This window comes from Phytophthora sojae (assembly GCF_000149755.1).
Source record: "Phytophthora sojae unplaced genomic scaffold PHYSOscaffold_14, whole genome shotgun sequence".
Taxonomy (NCBI): domain Eukaryota; phylum Oomycota; class Peronosporomycetes; order Peronosporales; family Peronosporaceae; genus Phytophthora; species Phytophthora sojae.
The window spans coordinates 263,650-281,495 of record NW_009258128.1 but is presented as its reverse complement, the minus strand read 5'-3'; the positions used below and the strand labels follow the sequence as shown (position 1 = coordinate 281,495).

General features: G+C 50.0%; 9 protein-coding genes across 9 annotated transcripts; 7 read left to right on the top strand and 2 right to left on the bottom strand.

The window, feature by feature from the left end:
* Positions 1–262: 262 nt before the first annotated feature.
* Positions 263–2,554, bottom strand: PHYSODRAFT_341435 (hypothetical protein; the record flags this gene model as incomplete). The annotated part of the gene is made up of 4 exons (XM_009539738.1): positions 263–684; positions 900–1,143; positions 1,190–2,318; positions 2,385–2,554. 4 exons carry the CDS (start codon positions 2,552–2,554, stop codon positions 263–265), a joined length of 1,965 nt encoding a protein of 654 aa, XP_009538033.1.
* Positions 2,555–3,689: 1,135 nt separating this feature from the next.
* Positions 3,690–3,944, top strand: PHYSODRAFT_289081 (hypothetical protein; the record flags this gene model as incomplete). The annotated part of the gene is made up of 1 exon (XM_009539737.1): positions 3,690–3,944. One exon carries the CDS (start codon positions 3,690–3,692, stop codon positions 3,942–3,944), a length of 255 nt encoding a protein of 84 aa, XP_009538032.1.
* A 540-nt stretch (positions 3,945–4,484) lies between these two features.
* Positions 4,485–5,309, top strand: PHYSODRAFT_319714 (hypothetical protein; the record flags this gene model as incomplete). Its single annotated transcript, XM_009539736.1, has 2 exons — positions 4,485–4,551; positions 4,813–5,309. 2 exons carry the CDS (start codon positions 4,485–4,487, stop codon positions 5,307–5,309), a joined length of 564 nt encoding a protein of 187 aa, XP_009538031.1.
* Positions 5,310–6,222: 913 nt separating this feature from the next.
* On the top strand, positions 6,223–6,381 carry PHYSODRAFT_416070 (hypothetical protein; the record flags this gene model as incomplete). The annotated part of the gene is made up of 1 exon (XM_009539735.1): positions 6,223–6,381. A coding segment is annotated over one exon (159 nt), but the record flags the coding sequence as incomplete, so codon positions are not given.
* A 1,652-nt stretch (positions 6,382–8,033) lies between these two features.
* Positions 8,034–8,408, top strand: PHYSODRAFT_289080 (hypothetical protein; the record flags this gene model as incomplete). The annotated part of the gene is made up of 1 exon (XM_009539734.1): positions 8,034–8,408. One exon carries the CDS (start codon positions 8,034–8,036, stop codon positions 8,406–8,408), a length of 375 nt encoding a protein of 124 aa, XP_009538029.1.
* An 894-nt stretch (positions 8,409–9,302) lies between these two features.
* Positions 9,303–9,727, bottom strand: PHYSODRAFT_341432 (hypothetical protein; the record flags this gene model as incomplete). Its single annotated transcript, XM_009539733.1, has 2 exons — positions 9,303–9,577; positions 9,625–9,727. The coding sequence occupies 2 exons, from the start codon at positions 9,725–9,727 to the stop codon at positions 9,303–9,305; spliced, it is 378 nt and encodes a 125-aa protein (XP_009538028.1).
* A 3,500-nt stretch (positions 9,728–13,227) lies between these two features.
* PHYSODRAFT_531829 (hypothetical protein) lies at positions 13,228–13,692 on the top strand (the record flags this gene model as incomplete). The annotated part of the gene is made up of 2 exons (XM_009539732.1): positions 13,228–13,548; positions 13,630–13,692. Coding segments are annotated over 2 exons (384 nt in total), but the record flags the coding sequence as incomplete, so codon positions are not given.
* A 15-nt stretch (positions 13,693–13,707) lies between these two features.
* PHYSODRAFT_532005 (hypothetical protein) lies at positions 13,708–14,106 on the top strand (the record flags this gene model as incomplete). The annotated part of the gene is made up of 2 exons (XM_009539731.1): positions 13,708–13,941; positions 13,987–14,106. Coding segments are annotated over 2 exons (354 nt in total), but the record flags the coding sequence as incomplete, so codon positions are not given.
* Positions 14,107–17,163: 3,057 nt separating this feature from the next.
* PHYSODRAFT_389322 (hypothetical protein) lies at positions 17,164–17,544 on the top strand (the record flags this gene model as incomplete). Its single annotated transcript, XM_009539730.1, has 1 exon — positions 17,164–17,544. A coding segment is annotated over one exon (381 nt), but the record flags the coding sequence as incomplete, so codon positions are not given.
* Between the last annotated feature and the right edge of the window lie 302 nt (positions 17,545–17,846).

The following is a 17,846-nucleotide window of genomic DNA, read 5'->3' as shown; positions in this document are numbered from 1 at the left end:
CAATACTAATATTCATTCTTGTCGCTAAAAAACACGGACATCTTAGCAGTACTCTGTAACTCAAGTAGCCCCCCTCTCTCGGACTGCTAGGCACCATGAAGCTCTGACGAAGGTACAGTACGTAAAGTTTTCGAGAAACCACCAGGTGTATACAACGCCGAATCAGGCGAAAGAAGGCCGGGCTGGTTTTCCGCATAAACCACGGGGGCTTGATCGATGGATAGCGCTTCAGGAACGGATTGGCTGCAGGGTCCCAGTAGTACTAGTTTTCCTTGGATCTCGAAACGAGCAACTCCACACAATTCTCCAATAACTCACCATCACTTACTCCGAAAAATTGCTCCCGCCACGCCTGCGGCGCTAGATTGAGTACCAGCACTTCTGAAATGCGTCCGCAGTCATACGCCTCAGGATCGAAACTCACAGACGCTTTACCCGCAAAATCCCCGAGCACATCCTCCGCGTACGCTGTTGCGCAGACCAGCAGCACGTTGGTGACAGTGTCAGCTGCTTCAGTCAACTCATCAAAGTTTGAAAGAACCTTTTCAAAGTTCAAGCATTCCCTGTAAATCCTTGCGCCACTGACCGGTGTAGTCTGGTTTATCGCTGCCAGCCCCACAACCAGCATCTCGATCTTGGGGATGCGTTTCTCCCCCAGCTTGTTCTGCTCGCTGGCGTAGTAAACTCGCATTAAGACAAACACGTCAGGCGCCAAGCTAGGTTACAGGGATTTGAGCGAAACCACTTGCTTGTCCGTCAGATTGTCCAGCTCGAGATGCAGTCGTCTAAACCACGTCGGCCACTCAGTATGATGCGTTGATTTCGAGTCCATCAGCTCCGTGTTAGGCTCATACAAGTAATCCGCATCATCGTCACTGCTTGGTAGCATCTCGACCCACGGCGCAACGCGAGCCCCAGAAAACGCGTCAAAAGCTCCGTGTCAGCGAAAAACAAGGGTAGCGCGCCTTTCAGCGACGATTCGAGTGAAAACAACTCGCTGAGTCTCTTGAAGCACATCCAGTGGAAAACTTCTCGGCGCTGTGGCGTCACAAAGGGCATTGCTCGAGCAAGTCCAGTCACGTACTCTCGGAACGGGTGTAAGACGCCTACAATTGTATCAACGATCACGCGATGCGCAGAGATCTGAGCATTGTCCAGAGTTCCTTCCCACGTGAGGTAGGTACAATACCGTCGTCGCCATCTCCTCCTCTCCGTTGATATCCGTCACCACCTTCATAAGGTTGACGCGTGGTGGAGACGTGGAAGTCTCGACGTCGTCCCAGCCAAACCATTCTCTGAGCGTCGATTGCCAGAGTAGAACGCGTCTATAGAGTGCATCAATCTGCGCCAGGCTAATGTGGTAGTCGCCGCCAGCGTTCACACACGCACTGAAGTCATCAAGCGAAGAATGATTTCTCAGCATAGCCACGATCTCCTGTGGATGACCCGCCGAAGCGGTAAACAACAGCGACGCGGCGTTCTGCAGAGATTCGTCCGAGGTTAATTCCCAGCGGTCACTAAGTTTCATGGTATCTGTGCTCGTCATTTGTGTCTTCAGCAGGATTTGCTTGATGGCGTTGGGGCGCATGAGCATCAACGGCAATCGCACAATAGTGAAGAGATCACGAGAAAAATCGTCAAGTACGGTAAATTCGCGCTCCACTTGCAGATAGCGTCCATAGCCAAGGACAACAAATTGCAGCTGCGGGATCTGCGCCCAAGTCACCAGCACGTCCTCACAGAAGCGGATAAAGCGCGCACGCGACTCCATATCCCCACGAGAGCGGTCAATACAGCTGAAAGAGACTTCGAAACAATCGAGAGCATCGTCCAGTACAACAAAAAGCGGCCCCAGCGCTTGCACGAGCTTCGTTGCGAATCGCCAGGGCGAGTCCGTGGCGGTCAAGCATGGCATGGTGCCAGGCTCCAGCATCTCGCGGATAGCTTCGACCAACGCGGAATGCACCAAAGTTGTCATGGATTTCGACTGATCGCCAACAAATTCACCTGGGCTCCCCCGGATAATGACGGTACGACACTTGCACACTTGCTCGAGAAAATCGCGGCGTGTTGGCCGCCTATGTTCACTCTGGCATCGAGGAGTCTGCAGACCTTGAATCGTAGTAGTCGCGACGCTTGTCGTTTCTTGTGCTTTCAGCATCCTCTTGCACTCGTTAATGTACTCGAGACCGAAGTGAGATTTCCCCGAGCCTGGAGGATTATCGATTAAAGGGATCTGCCAAGAGTGCCGAATGCCGTCGTCTTGAGCAGCCACGAAGTTAGCGTGCTGAACTTTCTGAAGTTTCTTGACGGCAGCACTCCGATTCACAAAACTGAGCATTCCGCCCTCCATATTGGGTACCAAGGGAAGAATCGCTTTCTACACGGGCTCGACAGGAATATGCCCAGGCTTCACTACCAAAATATGCACGTCGCCGGCTCCAACGCGGTCAGGAGACGGGAAATCGTACGCAGACAAAGGGCGTGGGGGGAACATCTCGTTCTCGCGCGTCATGAGCTCCTTGACGAAAGCCACGGGCTTCTGTTCTTCCATTCGGATGACATCAGCCTCGGTGACGCGTTGCCACGTCTTGTCCGGCCTGCCCGGTCAACACAATCAATATTGTACCAATATCAATATTTGCCCCAATATATTGCCATACTTGCCTTTAGTATGGCGATATATTGTACTGTACTAGAGTATATGAGCACGTTGAGTAATGTTAGCATGAATCGTCATGGCACTTATCCCCAATGGTTAGCGAGCCTTTACCCCTAACTGTACGTGTCCGAACATGATTGACGGTCTTCCTAGTGTCTAAAGCGAAAGTGACCAGACAGAAGCATCGACGAGCAATGTTGGAGACTCGGTTGGGGTACCTCTCCCTCTTTCATGACGTCTGTTGCCAAGGACACAAGCCAAGTTATTATCACCGACGTAGGTACCGCAGTAACGCTGCAGCTCTGAGGTCTAGGTGTCTCCCCTCCTACGCATACGAAGTCTTTTCGCACGTAGTCGCAGTATCTGCTCAAATTTATTACGTATACACGTTGGTGCCATTACGTGGCTGTAAAGAAAACAGAAGTGCAGCCCTGCGGACCTCAAGGCTACTCACATGGAGAAAACCATAGCTCGATAAGAGAGCAAGTCTACGTATACTTAATTCGGTTGTTCAGCGCCATCGACCCCTCGACGCGAAACGTGAAAAAAACTGAGACTCGATTAAGTACTGACGATGGATTGGGGTCTGATGACCAGCGAAGTGCTATTAAGGCTGTCAGAAGTATTCAATAGGCAACAGCCACGGACAAAGGAGATGAAAACTAGCTTATGGTGCTCTCTTACGATAAGGTAGGGGCAGTTTTCTTCCTAAACAATATTGACAATAAATAGTGGATATTGATGACATCGCTACAATACAATATTGATGCCCAACAATATTACAATTTTACAGAGAGGTTTCGGGATTGTCACCAGTGGTGACTCACCACCCTCGCATTACCCTCAAAGCCATTTTTCAGTCATAAGTGCGCCCTTACATTTCATTAAATGATTTTGATTTGCATACGTTTACAGAGGTGTAGTATTAGGAAATGTGTATGGTATATCAGGGCTGGGTAGTATCCACACCCTGCTTTTCTCGGCCTAGAGCACAAGTCCCCAAGCATCCGAGACTGCGACGACCTCCATGCGTCTGCAGTTCATCTTGATCGTTGCTTTGGCCAGTCTCCACTCAAGCTGGGACGTTGCGGCTGCCGCCACTGAATCCAAGGCAACTTCCACGCCAACAAGTGCTGAGCGCTTCGACAAGAGGTTTTTGAGATTACACATGAAGGGCGACGAAGACGAAGAGGACGACGAGAGGGGGCTCTACGATGCTATTGAAAGAGCCCTCGCTAAGACCAAGATCCCAGGCTGGCTATACCACAAGAAGCCTGGCTAACGAACTGGGAATGCATGGTGTCTATCCGCTGACGAAGCACAAAATGTGGCCCGTTCTCAAGAGCTACATGGAACAGTACGATAAGCGCTCCCCCCGTACCCATAGACATCAACTGAAGTCCAAAAGTTCACCGCGATAGCGTTTTTTACTTCTTCTTCACCATTTTGAGAGTTATAACCAAGTTAAATTGATGCTTTTAGCAAATTCTCAAAATCTTTGTTCTACAGGTCGTGCAGCCAGCCAAATATATGGGTCCGTAGACATCCGTTGATAATAACTTGTGGATCGCTCTCGCAGCATTGTGCTGGCATCTCACTTTTGTTGCAACGCTTCGCACGTCTTGGGATATTCTCGCGCTCAATACGAATACTTTTGAAATTCAGCGAATGAAATGGACGTCTCGACCAATACTTATGGCGAACGCGTAATAGTAGAATTTCTAAATTTGTATCGCAAAACAGACCTTCCTAAACGAGGAGAAAATAGCAACTCACGCCTTTCATCGCTAGATGCAGTCTTCAAATAGAGCGATGAAGATGAATGGCGACGTTCGGAAGGTCTTTCAACGAACTTTGGCTCGCTTTCCTCGTCAGCGCAGTCTTCATGGGTTTGTATGTCCAATTCAAAAGAATTAGAAAGCGGATGTTTGATTGCTTCTCCGATATGTAGCATTTGAGCAGCATGGGCAACTACAACCAGTGCAGCACTTACGCGTTGGCGGCCAGCTGCACCAGATCGTCCCAAGTAAGTCACTATATGCTTGAATAGCTTTGGTTTGTATCATTATGAACTAATCTGAGTATGTTTTGCCTCCTTGCAGTGCGTTTGTACCTAGGCGTGCAACCTGGACCTGCCGACTGCCCTCGAGGGATATATCGCCCGAGTGGAGCGGGAATCAAAGTCGGTGAGTGCGAGTTTTGCCCGCATGGGGTTTACGGAGACAGCCCGGGATTGGTGTCCAAGGACTGTACAGCCAAGTGTCCGAAAGGGACGTACAACGACAAATTAGGCGCCAAGAGCATTCTGGACTGCAAGCCCTGCCCTGCTGGCTTGTACGGGTCATCGACAGGTCTCACGACCAGCCAGTGCTCGGGACCGTGTCCAAATGGCAAGTACTCCATGACGGAGGGGCTCCAGCAGATCAGCGACTGCATGGACTGCCCCGCTAGCTATCGTGGTCCGCAAGGATATCGAGGCAATGACGTCACCATGGAGAACGGTGGCGGATACCCGTGTGATCGCTACCAGTACGGCAAAACAATTCTCAACGGGCGAGATGCCAACAATGACGCCTGGTTGAATGGCTACCTCTCGGAAGTCCGGCGGCCGACAAATGGACAGGTCAATGATAACACTACACCGTAAAGATGCGACAATAACTGGGCGACGGATAGACCTCACGGAATAAGTTCCAGACGCAGGCTGCCTCCGTTTCCATGCGATTTTTTTAATGCTAAACTCGCCTCCGTAAAATTTCAAGGGTTCACGGCGTAAACGGATGAAAAATAGCGAAGCAAAATAAAAAATACTCATTTATTAAATTTAAACCATGGTGGCATTCTTGTAGCCAAAGCATCACAGGCACTGAAAGGATTGAAAACCCGGGTGGTGGACCCGGGGGGTTTCGCAGTTCGAAGCTAGCTTGTACGGAAAATTGTAAAGGGAAACGATGTATTCGGGCATCTCCTGCATCTGCCTAATCTACCACTGTACAACCAAGTGTACCAAGTTTGGTTGCTTCTTTTCAAATGGCATTGCCAGTCTATATATCGTCACTCCAATGGATTGAACATCAACGCAGATTTAGTTCAGTTGGTACTTCATCGCTTCGGGCTCCTCGTGCTCGTCGGATCAAGATTTCACGGATTTAGTTTTAACTTTCGTTCTTTTGTAACGTTAGTTGGCAGAACGATCATCGTAATCAACGTAACTTCCTTCCTTCCTGCCACTGAAACGTGCACTGATGCCTAGGCAGAATCTTATGCTCGGAAACTTACCGGGGGAGACAAAAGAATAAAAAATCCGTGCATTTGAAGACTTAGCGCTGCCAGGCTAACTGCTCAACTGGACTTGCTGGGTAAACGGATGAATCCAGCAATTGTTCAAGTTTGAGAAGTCGAAACTGAGGTCTAGCAGATCTCGATCGCAATTACGGCAGCAGAAAGCTCGAGGTGCTCGATGCCTGGGCACCGTGCGGTGACATCACAGCGGCTTTTAACGCCTTCTACAGCGGTCTAGATGAGTTTGTCCACGAACCGCGGCGAAAGCTCATGGACAGACAGCTCTCAAAAAGAATGCTCGGACGAGCGGCACAGGTATGGCCCTCCCCGCTGAAGCTGAGCAGAAGCTCGTGGTATGGATGAATGAACTGCGTGGGGAGGGCGTACCACTTTCAGCTTTGATGTTGCACTTACAGGCCCTGGAAGCAGGCGATGACTACATGTATGCCACAGCCTTTAGTGAAGAAAGTAGACGTTGTAGCTAGTGAAATTATCGCTCAGCTTTCTAGCCTGAGCCTGGTAGATCATAGAGTTTGAGCTGTGGCTGTCGAGCATGATACCATCGAGAGCAGCTCGGTCTGCGATGAAACAATGAGTGTTTCACAATGCGGCGGCAGACATCACTTTTTTACCCACTTTTTGTACTAAGTAGCCAAACATGACTGTCAGTAAAGAACGGAGGATGCCGGTAGTGCTATCAAATTGAATTACTCATTCCCTGCTCTTCACTTATCACCATGGAAAATTGCCTTTCACTGGTGTGTCGATATTTGGCGAAGCTGTCGTTCGTTGGATCCCCTCGACAGGAATGTGAACGCACACATAGTTCTTTTCACTCAGCGTGAGCGCACCGGTTCCAGGGTGAATGTTGCACTATCATCACACCACGACCATGATGCTTTCGTATGAAGAAGTTGATTCACTATTTTTTTACATACCGTGTCGCTAGCTACGGTAAACTGTATTAATATCTACTTGGGCAACTTGGATTTTGATGTGGAACCCAAATTCGACTACTTTTCTTTAGGCAAACTCACTGGTTTGAGTCGAAGCCCAGTCGTTGTGAAACAGAAATCATTGCATTCTTGTCGAGCTTCAGTCTTCCGAATCTCACAGCTTAGAAATATCTACTTAGTATAATATACACAACTGCACCTTTATTAATTGTTCTAGTCGGCTTCAACATCCACTATATATCGATCGATCGATCCATCAGATCGCTATGTTGATTGGAGATATGCCGACGGTCCCGTGTAGCATAAATGTCGTTCGATGTCATCCGCCGGCGGGGGAAGCTACGAATGTAGCGCGAATGTCGTTCGATGTCATCCAAAAACCTTCCCCAATCGACAGTTCTTCGAACTGCGAAATTCAATACAGAATTGCTGCATCGCCACTTGTCGAACCATCGCGACCAGCTCCCAAGTGCGAAATGGCACTGTACAACGAATTACTGCAAAAAGTTGATGTAACAAATCCTTGCAAACTGTGAAAATGCATGTAGCGCTCGTAGATGTACCGTAGTGGTCTAGCTACGATGTGTAAAAGTCTACAGTATCACTCCATTATACCGTCAAGCATTTTTACACTTGGCGTATAACGTTTCCTTGATGTCGGGATCGAAAATCGGATGTGCTAATAACGTTTCTTGGATGAGCGCCAGGTTTTCATTGAATAGCTCACTGAGAAGCCACCACTTCTGCAAGCAAATCTGGCACACGTTGCTACCACCAAAACGGTGTTCCCCGTTCAGTGTAATTGCAGTCGAATCCTGTGAAGATTTAGTAGACCAGATATAGCCTTTTTCGAGGTTCGGGTTGAACTTGTCAGGAGAGGGCGACAATAAATTACCTTACGGTGGGAGGCACGAGCCGCCCCGCGCCTCCCGTTTTCGAGAGAGAAAGAAGCAAGAGTGAAGGTCCCTGCACAAGAATGGCGCGCACAACTGGCAAATCGGAAGAGCGCGGGCAGTTTTCAGTAAGCCTTGTATCGACGTAGAGAAATGCCCATTGGACTCATTCCGCTTTTTGCCATCCAGACCTCAAGACCCAGATACCCCCTGTCCTCCCATAAGCAAAACCACTACAGGATGCACCTCCGCGGAATTCTTCTAGTGGCTGTGTTCGGGCTCCTCTCGAGCTGCAACATTGTCTCCGCCACTTCCAAGTCCGAAGCAATCGTCTCAAGAACCGCCACCTCAATCCGTGCTGCGAGCTATGCCGAGGGTGGCAAGAGGCACGAGAAGGTCAACGAGGATGCTCAGGACGAGGAGAGGGGCTTGAAAGATGCTGTCAAGGTGGCAGTACACAAGCTTAAGATTCCTGGTTGGCTACTGAATAAGAAGACCCCGGCGGAGGTGGCTGATGAACTTAAAATGTCGTATCCTTTAGTCGAGCACAAACTGTGGCCTGTCATCAAGAGCTACCAAGAGCAGTACGACCGGATCCACATTAAATACCCATAGGAATGGCCGGGCCAACCACGTACTGGGTTTTCACGCTCTACAAGTAATACTTCTACTGTAGTAGTTTCGTACTTCCGTCTAACTGAAATTAATACATGTCGATCATTCCACACGAAAATCAAGGCGCACTGAAGTACGTCACCAAGAAATAGTCCGCACCAATTCAGCCCTGCTTGTATGGATAATGCACTGTGCAACTAGTCAGAAAACAAGTGACAATTTGATTGTAGACCAATTTGGTTTGCCGTGGCCTTAGATGAAATCAATTTGGGATTGGCTAGCTGATAAGAAGCACTTCTTTCAGCCGGAAAAACCGCACGGGGCCTTCTCGTTGTTCTCTGGCTCACCTTCAAGGTGGAAATTGTTTACCACTTCTTTTTGGTTGAATCCATTCGCCTAGAGTGTGCGCGTTCAACCTTCCAGAGATTGTTGCCGCTTTGAATTGTCGTGCTCAACGCGTAAATGGACACTTCGTCGGTCTGGCGTAGTATACAGACGAACGCACGGTTCTGGAGAGCGGTTAACCCTCTTCCAACGTTGTACTCACGCCACTGGTGAATAACACTTTCTCGTCGTAATCGATGGCTTCGATAAAACGCTCCCTGTAGCGACGTTCTTGTAGACGAAGTAGCCGTCGGAACCACTCGGAAGGCGTTGCCAATGGCGTGAAGTGGATGTGACGCGCCTACCTCCAGCCGGAGCTTTGTCGTTATCCTGCTCAATGTATTTCCCCGACTCAAAAAAAAAGTTTTTTGTGTTGGTGGTAGTAGTGTGGCAGACACCAGTGCCGCTCGACGTAGCTGCCGCTTGTGCGGATCAAGTTTGACCCCAGGGGTCGGTGAGCAGTCTGCTGACCCTGTTCCGGAGGACGATGAAGATGTCGCTCAGTTTCATCTAGAACCATTGGCGGTTGGGGTCCTTCAGGCCGTCGCTAATGGCTACCGTGTTGCCGTAACCTTCCTTGGCGTGCCAATGGTCCAGGAGTTTACCGGTGGCCCCGTTCTTGAAGGCAAAGTAGCCACTGCTCACGGGGATGCGATACCATTGGTGCGTGGGGTCGTCCAGGCCCGAATCGAGCGTCGGATCGAGTTGTCCATTGAATTTTGCACCAGCACCATGCCCGTGTGGCGGTTCATGATTAGCGTCACAGTTGGTAAACATGTTTGCGACTTGTTTAGTAGTAAGGACGGCGAGCACGGCAATTGATCGCCGCGACGGTTCCGTGCTTGTGCGAGGCGCGCTGGTGACGTGCGCAGATCGTACGGCTGGCCGCTACCACTACCATCACTGGAGCTGTACTTGCACGCGGGGCGGGCCATTCCTCTTCCGGCCGCGCTCGCCGTTACCTCCGACAAAGGTTCTTTAATTAAAAGGAAGATATGACGATTTGGTACTTTTTCAAGTAGGGAAAAAAAGTGTTTTTCCGCTGAACGGCCAAGACTTCGTGCGTCATGAGTCATGACTCATAACCAAGCCTCGACGATACGACGCGCCTCGTTGCCGCGTTGCAACATCGGTCCCATCCTCGCCGCTCATCGGGCCAATCAAGTGTATGTGTGTGTAGGTGCCCTGGTTTCCCGCTTAGATACGGCCCTGCAGAATGCACTGTCCAGCTGGGCGGGTTTTCCCAGCGCTAGGTAGGATTAGATTTGGCAATCCGCTCATTTGTGGTCTTCCCTCGCCTCGGACAAGCAGCACCCAAGACCAACACCGAGCGCGGCCCAGCATGAGTCGCTGCCACTGCGCGCTCGCAAAACCCACCACACCTTACCCTGGGTTGCCTCAGCTCAGCTCTCTGCGAGCCCCGAGCTGAGGCTTGCCTTCTCTAATAATGAACGGATTGCCTTGCCCCACGCACAAGTGTTGAGGGTGGATGCGGAAAAGTTGGATAGGTACAACAAGTACTTCTAGTAGTATTTTTTTCTGGCAAGGTTACATTGCGTGCGATGTGAAGTGCTGGTGCATCGGTACTGTACCGATGCAAATTGCCGTGATAAGCGAACTGCGGCCCGCGTGATTCAAAGGCGCGGCCCATAACGTATTTTTTAAGCATTTAGTTGTGGTATTACCTGCGAAATGGACTTGTCGTAGTGGTGGCTTAGCAAAAACCTAGATTGAATCTAATGATGAGGCATTCTACGTATCTGCGCAGTTGAATGACATCGTCAACTGCACCTAGCTAATGCGAAAACAAACCTTGCTATGAACTACTCGACATGGCGACCAAACAAGTCTTCTGTCCGCAACATATAAGCAAGTAAACCCTGTTAGCTCTACCGATTAATACTTGTTGCCCAAAGATTCCTGAAACTCGTGGAGGTTTAGCGTATTACTTTAACACCTTGTCTCCGAACGGTACTCGCCTCAGACGCGTAAGCGCATGTCGTAAGTTACGACTTACATATTCAATTGATATTTGTATGAACCATGTGTTTCTCGTCGGGATAGGTGTATAAATTGTCATCAGGTTTTCTCACCAATGCTGTAAGTGATACGACATAGAAATAGAGCAATCGCCGCTCAATGTCGTAACAGACCCCACTTGCAGTCAACAGATGGCTAAGGAGGTGCACTGTTCTGCAGCTCCGATCAGAAATCACATGAAAGAAGGTGCATTGCTCAACAAACTTTGTATTCAACCACACGAAACTGACCACTGACTAACTGAAACGCAACCTACACGCTCACTGTCATTGCTTTTATTGCCCACCATCGCTTCTTTCTTCGCGGGGAAGCTGCAGTTCCTACCGTGTCTTCTTGTGCTTGCCTGTGTTCTTGCCGGGCGTGCCCTACACGACGCGCTTCCCCAGGTCTAGCCGGTCACCCTGAGCTGCCGCCAAAAGTGTCTAAAGTCAACTTCGTGTGCTGGGTGAAGGCCCTTCACTTATCCTTCACTGAACGATACCTGTCGGTCCAACTCTGGACGTACTGTCCGGACTCCGGACCAACCTGGAATCTTTCACCCACCTGAACCCATCCTCTGACCCGGCTCTGTGAACTTGTCGCAGAGACCGCTCGCACCTTATAGGTTGCGGTTGCTTGAAATAAACTTGATTAAAGTATGGGAAAATCGTCTCTATGCGTTTTTCTAGTATAACACGCTCAATGTCGTAACTTACGACATAAAAAAACAGACATGTCGTAACTTACGACGTTCGGAGCCAAGGTGTTAAGTAATTCATAACGTGGTTTACCAATTCATGACCCGCCAGCAGCACCTCATGCGAAATCGTCGATGATGACACCAATCTTAGAGCAGCGATGCTACAACGCTAGCATTTATACAAGCAGTCGGTACGCTTAATTTTGAGGGTCCTCGCACCAATTTATGAGCAAATATGAGCAAGCAACAGCGAAGCAAACAAAGCGGAAATTTATTTTTTTATGACGCACTGACCAGATGTTGGACCGACGCGATCCCATACAAAGTCTCATACCAAACTCAAACCGTTGCGCTCTCGATGATGAACAGCGGCTCCACTGCAGGCACTTCGGCGCCATTGTTGTCACGCGCTTGGAGTGCAGCTCCTGCACCATTGCTTGTCGGACCAGACGACGCTGCATTGCAGCGATCCATGTCACTAGATCGGCTTCACACTCGGGAGGCAGCAGGGGGGGGGGGCAAGTCCGGGCCGTTGGCGCTCGATAGATCGACCTTCGATGCGCGCGGCGACTTTGCGCTTTAGTGTTGACAACGACACTGGTGACGGGTCGGCCACGGCTGCGAGCTTCTCTCCTGCGAGGACGCGGTCGATAGCTTCTTCTAGCTGTGTCTGTGAACTCGATATCTGACGTAAGGAAAAGTGAGGCCAAGATCTGGTTAAAAAATATTGAGCCAATCAGAGCAATATTAGTCCAAATAAGAAGATTGGATTGGATAATAGTCGCTTTAGTCCATGAACTGGTCAGAGGTCATGAATTGGTAAACCACGTGACTTAGAAAATAATCCTTCAAATGCACGACTTTTGTACACAACTGAGAAGCTCGATCACCCAGCGAAATGTCCAAGCTGCTCAACTACATACGCTAGCGATAGGGTCCTGGTTAAGTTTCGCAAAGAGGTCTGGGGTATCAAGGACGACAGCATTGAGGGTAAGGTTGATCGACAACTCAACTTAGCTCTTCTCGACCTTAAGAGCTGCGAGGACAACATTGCTGCGAAGATTAACGGGCTTATCCGCCTAAAACCTCAGAAACACTAAGCTTTAAACACAATTTTAGCTTCACTTCGTCTCCGTTTTATTGTACCGTTTTACGGATCACTCACCGAAAAGTCCATCTGCTCGAGACCTAATGCCTGTGACAAGGAGTAGGGCGGGTGAGAGTGATTCGCCTAACCCGCGGCAGCGTCAAGTGCCGCGAACGGCTCAAACGGAGGCGGCAACGCCACAAGAAGCGCAAAGTGAAGCCCCATCAGCGGGGACGACAACCCCTGCGCCTGGGTCAATGTCGATGCAGCAGTTGATGTTGTGGATTGCACAGCAGCAGCAAATGTATCAGAATCAGATGCAGATCCAGTTGCAGATGCAAATACAACAGGCCAACAGTCGTTTTGAGCAACTACTGGCCTCGCAAGGTGAACGACGGAAGAAGGATCCTCCCACGTATGAAGGGAAATTTGGCGAAGACCTGGACCTTTGGATCTTTGCTACGGAGGAGTACTACGCTAACAAACGAGGAATAATGGAGGCCGATACGTCCGATTTTGTGACCATGATATCAAGCAGTTTAGGCAAGTCTGTGCTGAACTGGTATCGTGCCTTTTCGTCGGATTGTGATGCGGCGGGGATGCCGAAATCATGGCAACTGTTTAAGGCAATGTTGCGCGAGCGCTTTCGCCCGAAAGACTTTGAATACAACCTGCGTGAGCGGTTGTTTCAACTGAAACAACACGGAACTATCCATGAATACGTGTCGTCGTTTCAGGATTTGATGTCTCAATCCGAGTTGGACATTTCAGAAATGGAGAAGCGTTTCTACTCCCAGAATGGGCTTCGTGCGGAGACGGCTAAGAAGGTGAAGGAACTCAGTCCAAGATTCTTACATGAAGTCATTGACATTGCAACGAACTTTGAGTTTGCTCACTATGGAGGGCTATCGGTAAAACCTGCAGTGAGTCATCAGCCTTCGTCGAAAGCAGTTTCGTCTGTGAAACCTGCGGCTAACAGTACGGCCAAGCCACAGGAACGAAAGCCACCTTCGAAGTGTGTGCCGAAAGAGGATTGGCGAAAGTCAGCCACTTGTAACAACTGTGGACAATTCGGCCATATCAAGCCACAATGTACGTCCACCAAGGCGATGAACCACTATGTTGGCGGATCATTCTATGCTATTTTGGAAATAAGCGCTTTAGCCTTCAAGCAGGATGAGACCCCCGCAGAAGTTTCGATCTTCGTCGACAATGGCAGCAGCCTCAACGGTGTCACGGAAGCATTAGCCGAGCGACTACAATTGGAAATCACGGAGCATCCCGACGACATGATGACAGTTCGTCTGGGATACAACCAAACCGTGCAAAGACCAAGACGTACCGTCGAAATGATGCTACAGATTCCGAATTTCCCCGTGACGTGCGAGACTTTTACGGTCATGCCTGTTCCAGAAGACAAGGACGTGCCCCTCGGAATGAAGTGGCTTCGGGAGAATAACCCTGACATCGACTGGGAACGCTTACTACTGCGTCCACGTAATAGGACCGAGGAACCCCCGGCCCATCAGTTGGTGGTACCTAACCGACCTCCCGCACGTATGATTGGAGGCCGTCGTTTCAAGAATGCAAACCAGAACCGTGAAATATTCCATTACTACCGGCAGCATGGCCACACCGGTGCGTTCGGAGAAACGAAGCTGATCTCAACGGAGCAATTTATGACAGAACTTCGCAAAGGGAAGGGTATTGAAGCTGTTGTTGTTGTGAACCCGCACGACTCAGAAAAGGCTGAGCGTTTTAAGCAACAAGGATGGGAGGCGCTAGTGGACAATCCGGCATATGAAGTTTTGCTCAAGTACCGCGATACTGTGTTTCGCACTGAGCTGCCGAGTACCACACCTCCTGTCCGCGAAGGGATTGAGCACGAAATTCAGCTTCAGCCGGGAACGCAACCGATTTCGGTGAAACAGTGGCGCCAAAGCCCAGAGCAGCGCAAGGTCATCCAAGATTGGGCGAAGGAGATGGTACAGGCTGGAATCATTCGCCCTAGCACCTCGGCATTCAGTGCCCCAACTTTTTGTGTCAAGAAATCCGTGGGTTGGCGTATTGTGCACGACTATCGCCAGCTCAACAGCTCTACCATTTTGCCGGCCATACCCATGCCGAGGAAGGAAGACACATTCGACGCAATGGGGGGTAGTTACTGGTTCTCCTGCATGGACCTCTTGTGGGGATATTACCAGGTTAAACTTCGTGAATCTGACATTCCATTTACTGCTTTTTCGACGCCCGATGGGCTGTTTGAGTATCTTGTCACCCCTATGGGTTTGAGCGGTAGTCCTGGCACTTTTAACCGGTTGTTACAGCGGGTGTTTAGCGACCTACGCGATGTCATGCGCATCTACTTTGATGGCATCTATGTTTTCACTCAAGACACAGATGTTCGGACGCATGTCGAAGCGTAGGAAAGAGTACTCCAACGCTGTCAAGAGCAGCAGCTGTATGTCAAGTTGTCAAAGTGCCAGTTCTGTGTCGAAGAGATCCCTTGTCTTGGTGATTTTGTGGGCCGCAATGGTGTTCGAATGGACCCTGACAAAGTGCGTGTGATTCGCGAGTGGCCGATTCCACGGACAAAGAAGCAAATGGAAAGCTTCTTGGGTACTACGGTCTATGTCTCGCGCTTTTGCGTCGACTTCGCGCAATTCGCAGGACCATTGCATAAAAGTACTAAGGGTTTGCGCCCAAAGGAAACGCTGCATTTGTCTGAGCACCGGTTGGAATGTTTTCATGAACTCAAGCGCCGTCTCTCCACCCCTCCCGTGTTGCAACTTCCTGATTTCGAAAAACCGTTCGGTATTCGTATGGATGCCTCGAACTTTGCCATAGGGGGGGTCTTGTTTCAAAACGAGGGAGGGCTCGAGCATCCGATCGCATTCACTGGTCATAAAATGAAACCAGCGGAGCTAAACTACCCAGTTCGCGAACAGGAATTGCTGGCTATTATGCATGCGCTTCGGGTGTGGAGAGTCTACCTGCTCGATCGGCCATTTACGGTGGAGACAGACCACAAGAGTATTGAGACTATATTGACGCAGAAGACAACAAACCGTCGTGTGGCTCGCTGGTTCAATGAACTAGCCGAGTTCCAACCACAGTTCGAATGGATTCCAGGCGACAGTAACCAAGTGTCGGATGCAGTGTCTCGAAACCCACTCTTCGAGCACAAAGCCGCTCAGGTTAGTCTCAGTGAGCTCATTGAAGCGGCTCGAAACCGTGAAATTGTAGCTAGCGTCCAAACGACCAGTGCAACTGTGACGCACTCGGCCAAACACCTGTACTCTACAGACCGAAGAGTTCAAGAGCTGTTGCAGAGTATCGCTAGTGGTAAAGAGGTACCACGCTACTCTGTGAAGAATGGACTGCTGTATTACCAAACGAGAGATGATGAAAATGCTCGACTGGTAATTCCGGACAATGAAGATCTGAAGAACCGTGTTATTTGTGAAAACCACGATGTGGTCACGGCAGGTCACCCCGGATACTTCAAGACATACTTAGGCGTCCAGAAGAAATATTACTGGCCCAAGATGTCGAAGACATTCAGCGTTATGTGAACACGTGCGAGCTTTGTCAGCGAAACAAGGCACGCCAAACGAAGCCGCCGGGACTACTTCAACCGTTGGAGATTCCAGGAGGCAGATGGATTGATGTGACGATGGACTTCATGGTTGCACTACCGAAGACGGCAGCCGGAAAAGACGCCATTATGGTTATTGTGGACCGGTTGACGATACGTGCTAAGTTCATTGCCACGAACACGGCGGCGACAGCAGAAGAGACTGCTGCGCTATTCATGGCCAATTATGTGAAAGACCATGGAGTGCCGAAGTCGATCGTCTCAGACCGTGCCTCGAAATTCACATCAAAGTTCTCGCAGGAGGTGATTAAGACATTAGAGACGACTCATAACTTGTCGTCCGCTTTCCGCCCGCAAACGAATGGTCAGACCGAGCGTACTAATCGGTTTATAGAAGACTATCTACGAGGCGTCGTGAACCCATTCCAGAATGATTGGGATGAATACCTACATCTCGCCGAATTCGCGTACAACAGACGTGTCCATTCCTCGATCAGTATGTCACCGTTTGAGGCTGATCTGGGTTATGTGCTCTATATGCCAGATGAGGTGGCTGGGGACCCAGAGTTTGAGCAGTTGCAGAAGTCAGCACAGGATTTCCTGCTCAAGCAAGACGCAATTTTGAAAATGGCACACGACGCGATGAGTGAGGCGCAAACTCGAATGAAGTCGTATTATGACAAGAACAGACTTTCTCAAGACTTCAAACCCGGGAATATGGTACTTTTGGATGGACGGAACTTGGACATTCGTCACAAGGGGTTTGCACAGGCGAAGAAACTTGCGCCAAGGTTTATTGGTCCTTACCCGGTCGTGAAGCAAGTAAATCTAGTCGAGAATGATTGCCTGCCGTTGAGCATGTTCCCAACACCCAGTCTACGGGGGAGTGGAGTGGGTGGAGTCCTCCGTCCACCAACTTCATTTGCTGATTTGCCAAAGAAGCACGCACTCCTTGACCATGCCTTCCGACGTCGTGTCCATCATGAACCGCCATACGGGCATGGTACTGGAGCAGAATCCCATCGACAACTCGATCCAAGCGCTTGATTCGAACCTGGACGACCCCACCCACCAATGGTATCGTATCCCCGTTGGAAGCGGCTACTTTGCCTACAAGAACGTAGCCACGGGCAAACTTCTGGATCATTGGGACGCCAAGGAAGGTCACGGCAACACTGTAGCCATAAGCGACGACCTGAAGGACCCCAATCACCACTGGTTCGAGACGAAACTGGACGATATCTTCATCGTAGTTCGCAATCGGGCCAGCAGACTGTTCATCGATCACGGGGGGTTCAGCGAGATCCGCACGAGCGGCGAGGACTGCAGTTACGGCGAGCGACACTGGTGTCTGATTTGGCACCACTCGAATATCACCGACACTGGGGACACAATAGTCACGTTGAAGAACTTTGAGTCGGGGAAATACCTCGAGCAAGATAACGACAAGGTTCGGGCTGGAGGCAGGCGCGTCACGTCCACTATTCAGCATTGGCAGCGTCTTCCGACTGATTCTGAAGCGTACTTTGTCTACAAGAACGTCACTACTGGGGAGGTCTTGTCGCTGAGTCAACAGGGAATTGAGGCGGTCGATGACGACGTTGAGAGTGTCACCCATCAGTGGCGTGAGTGCGACGTTGGAGGAGGGTT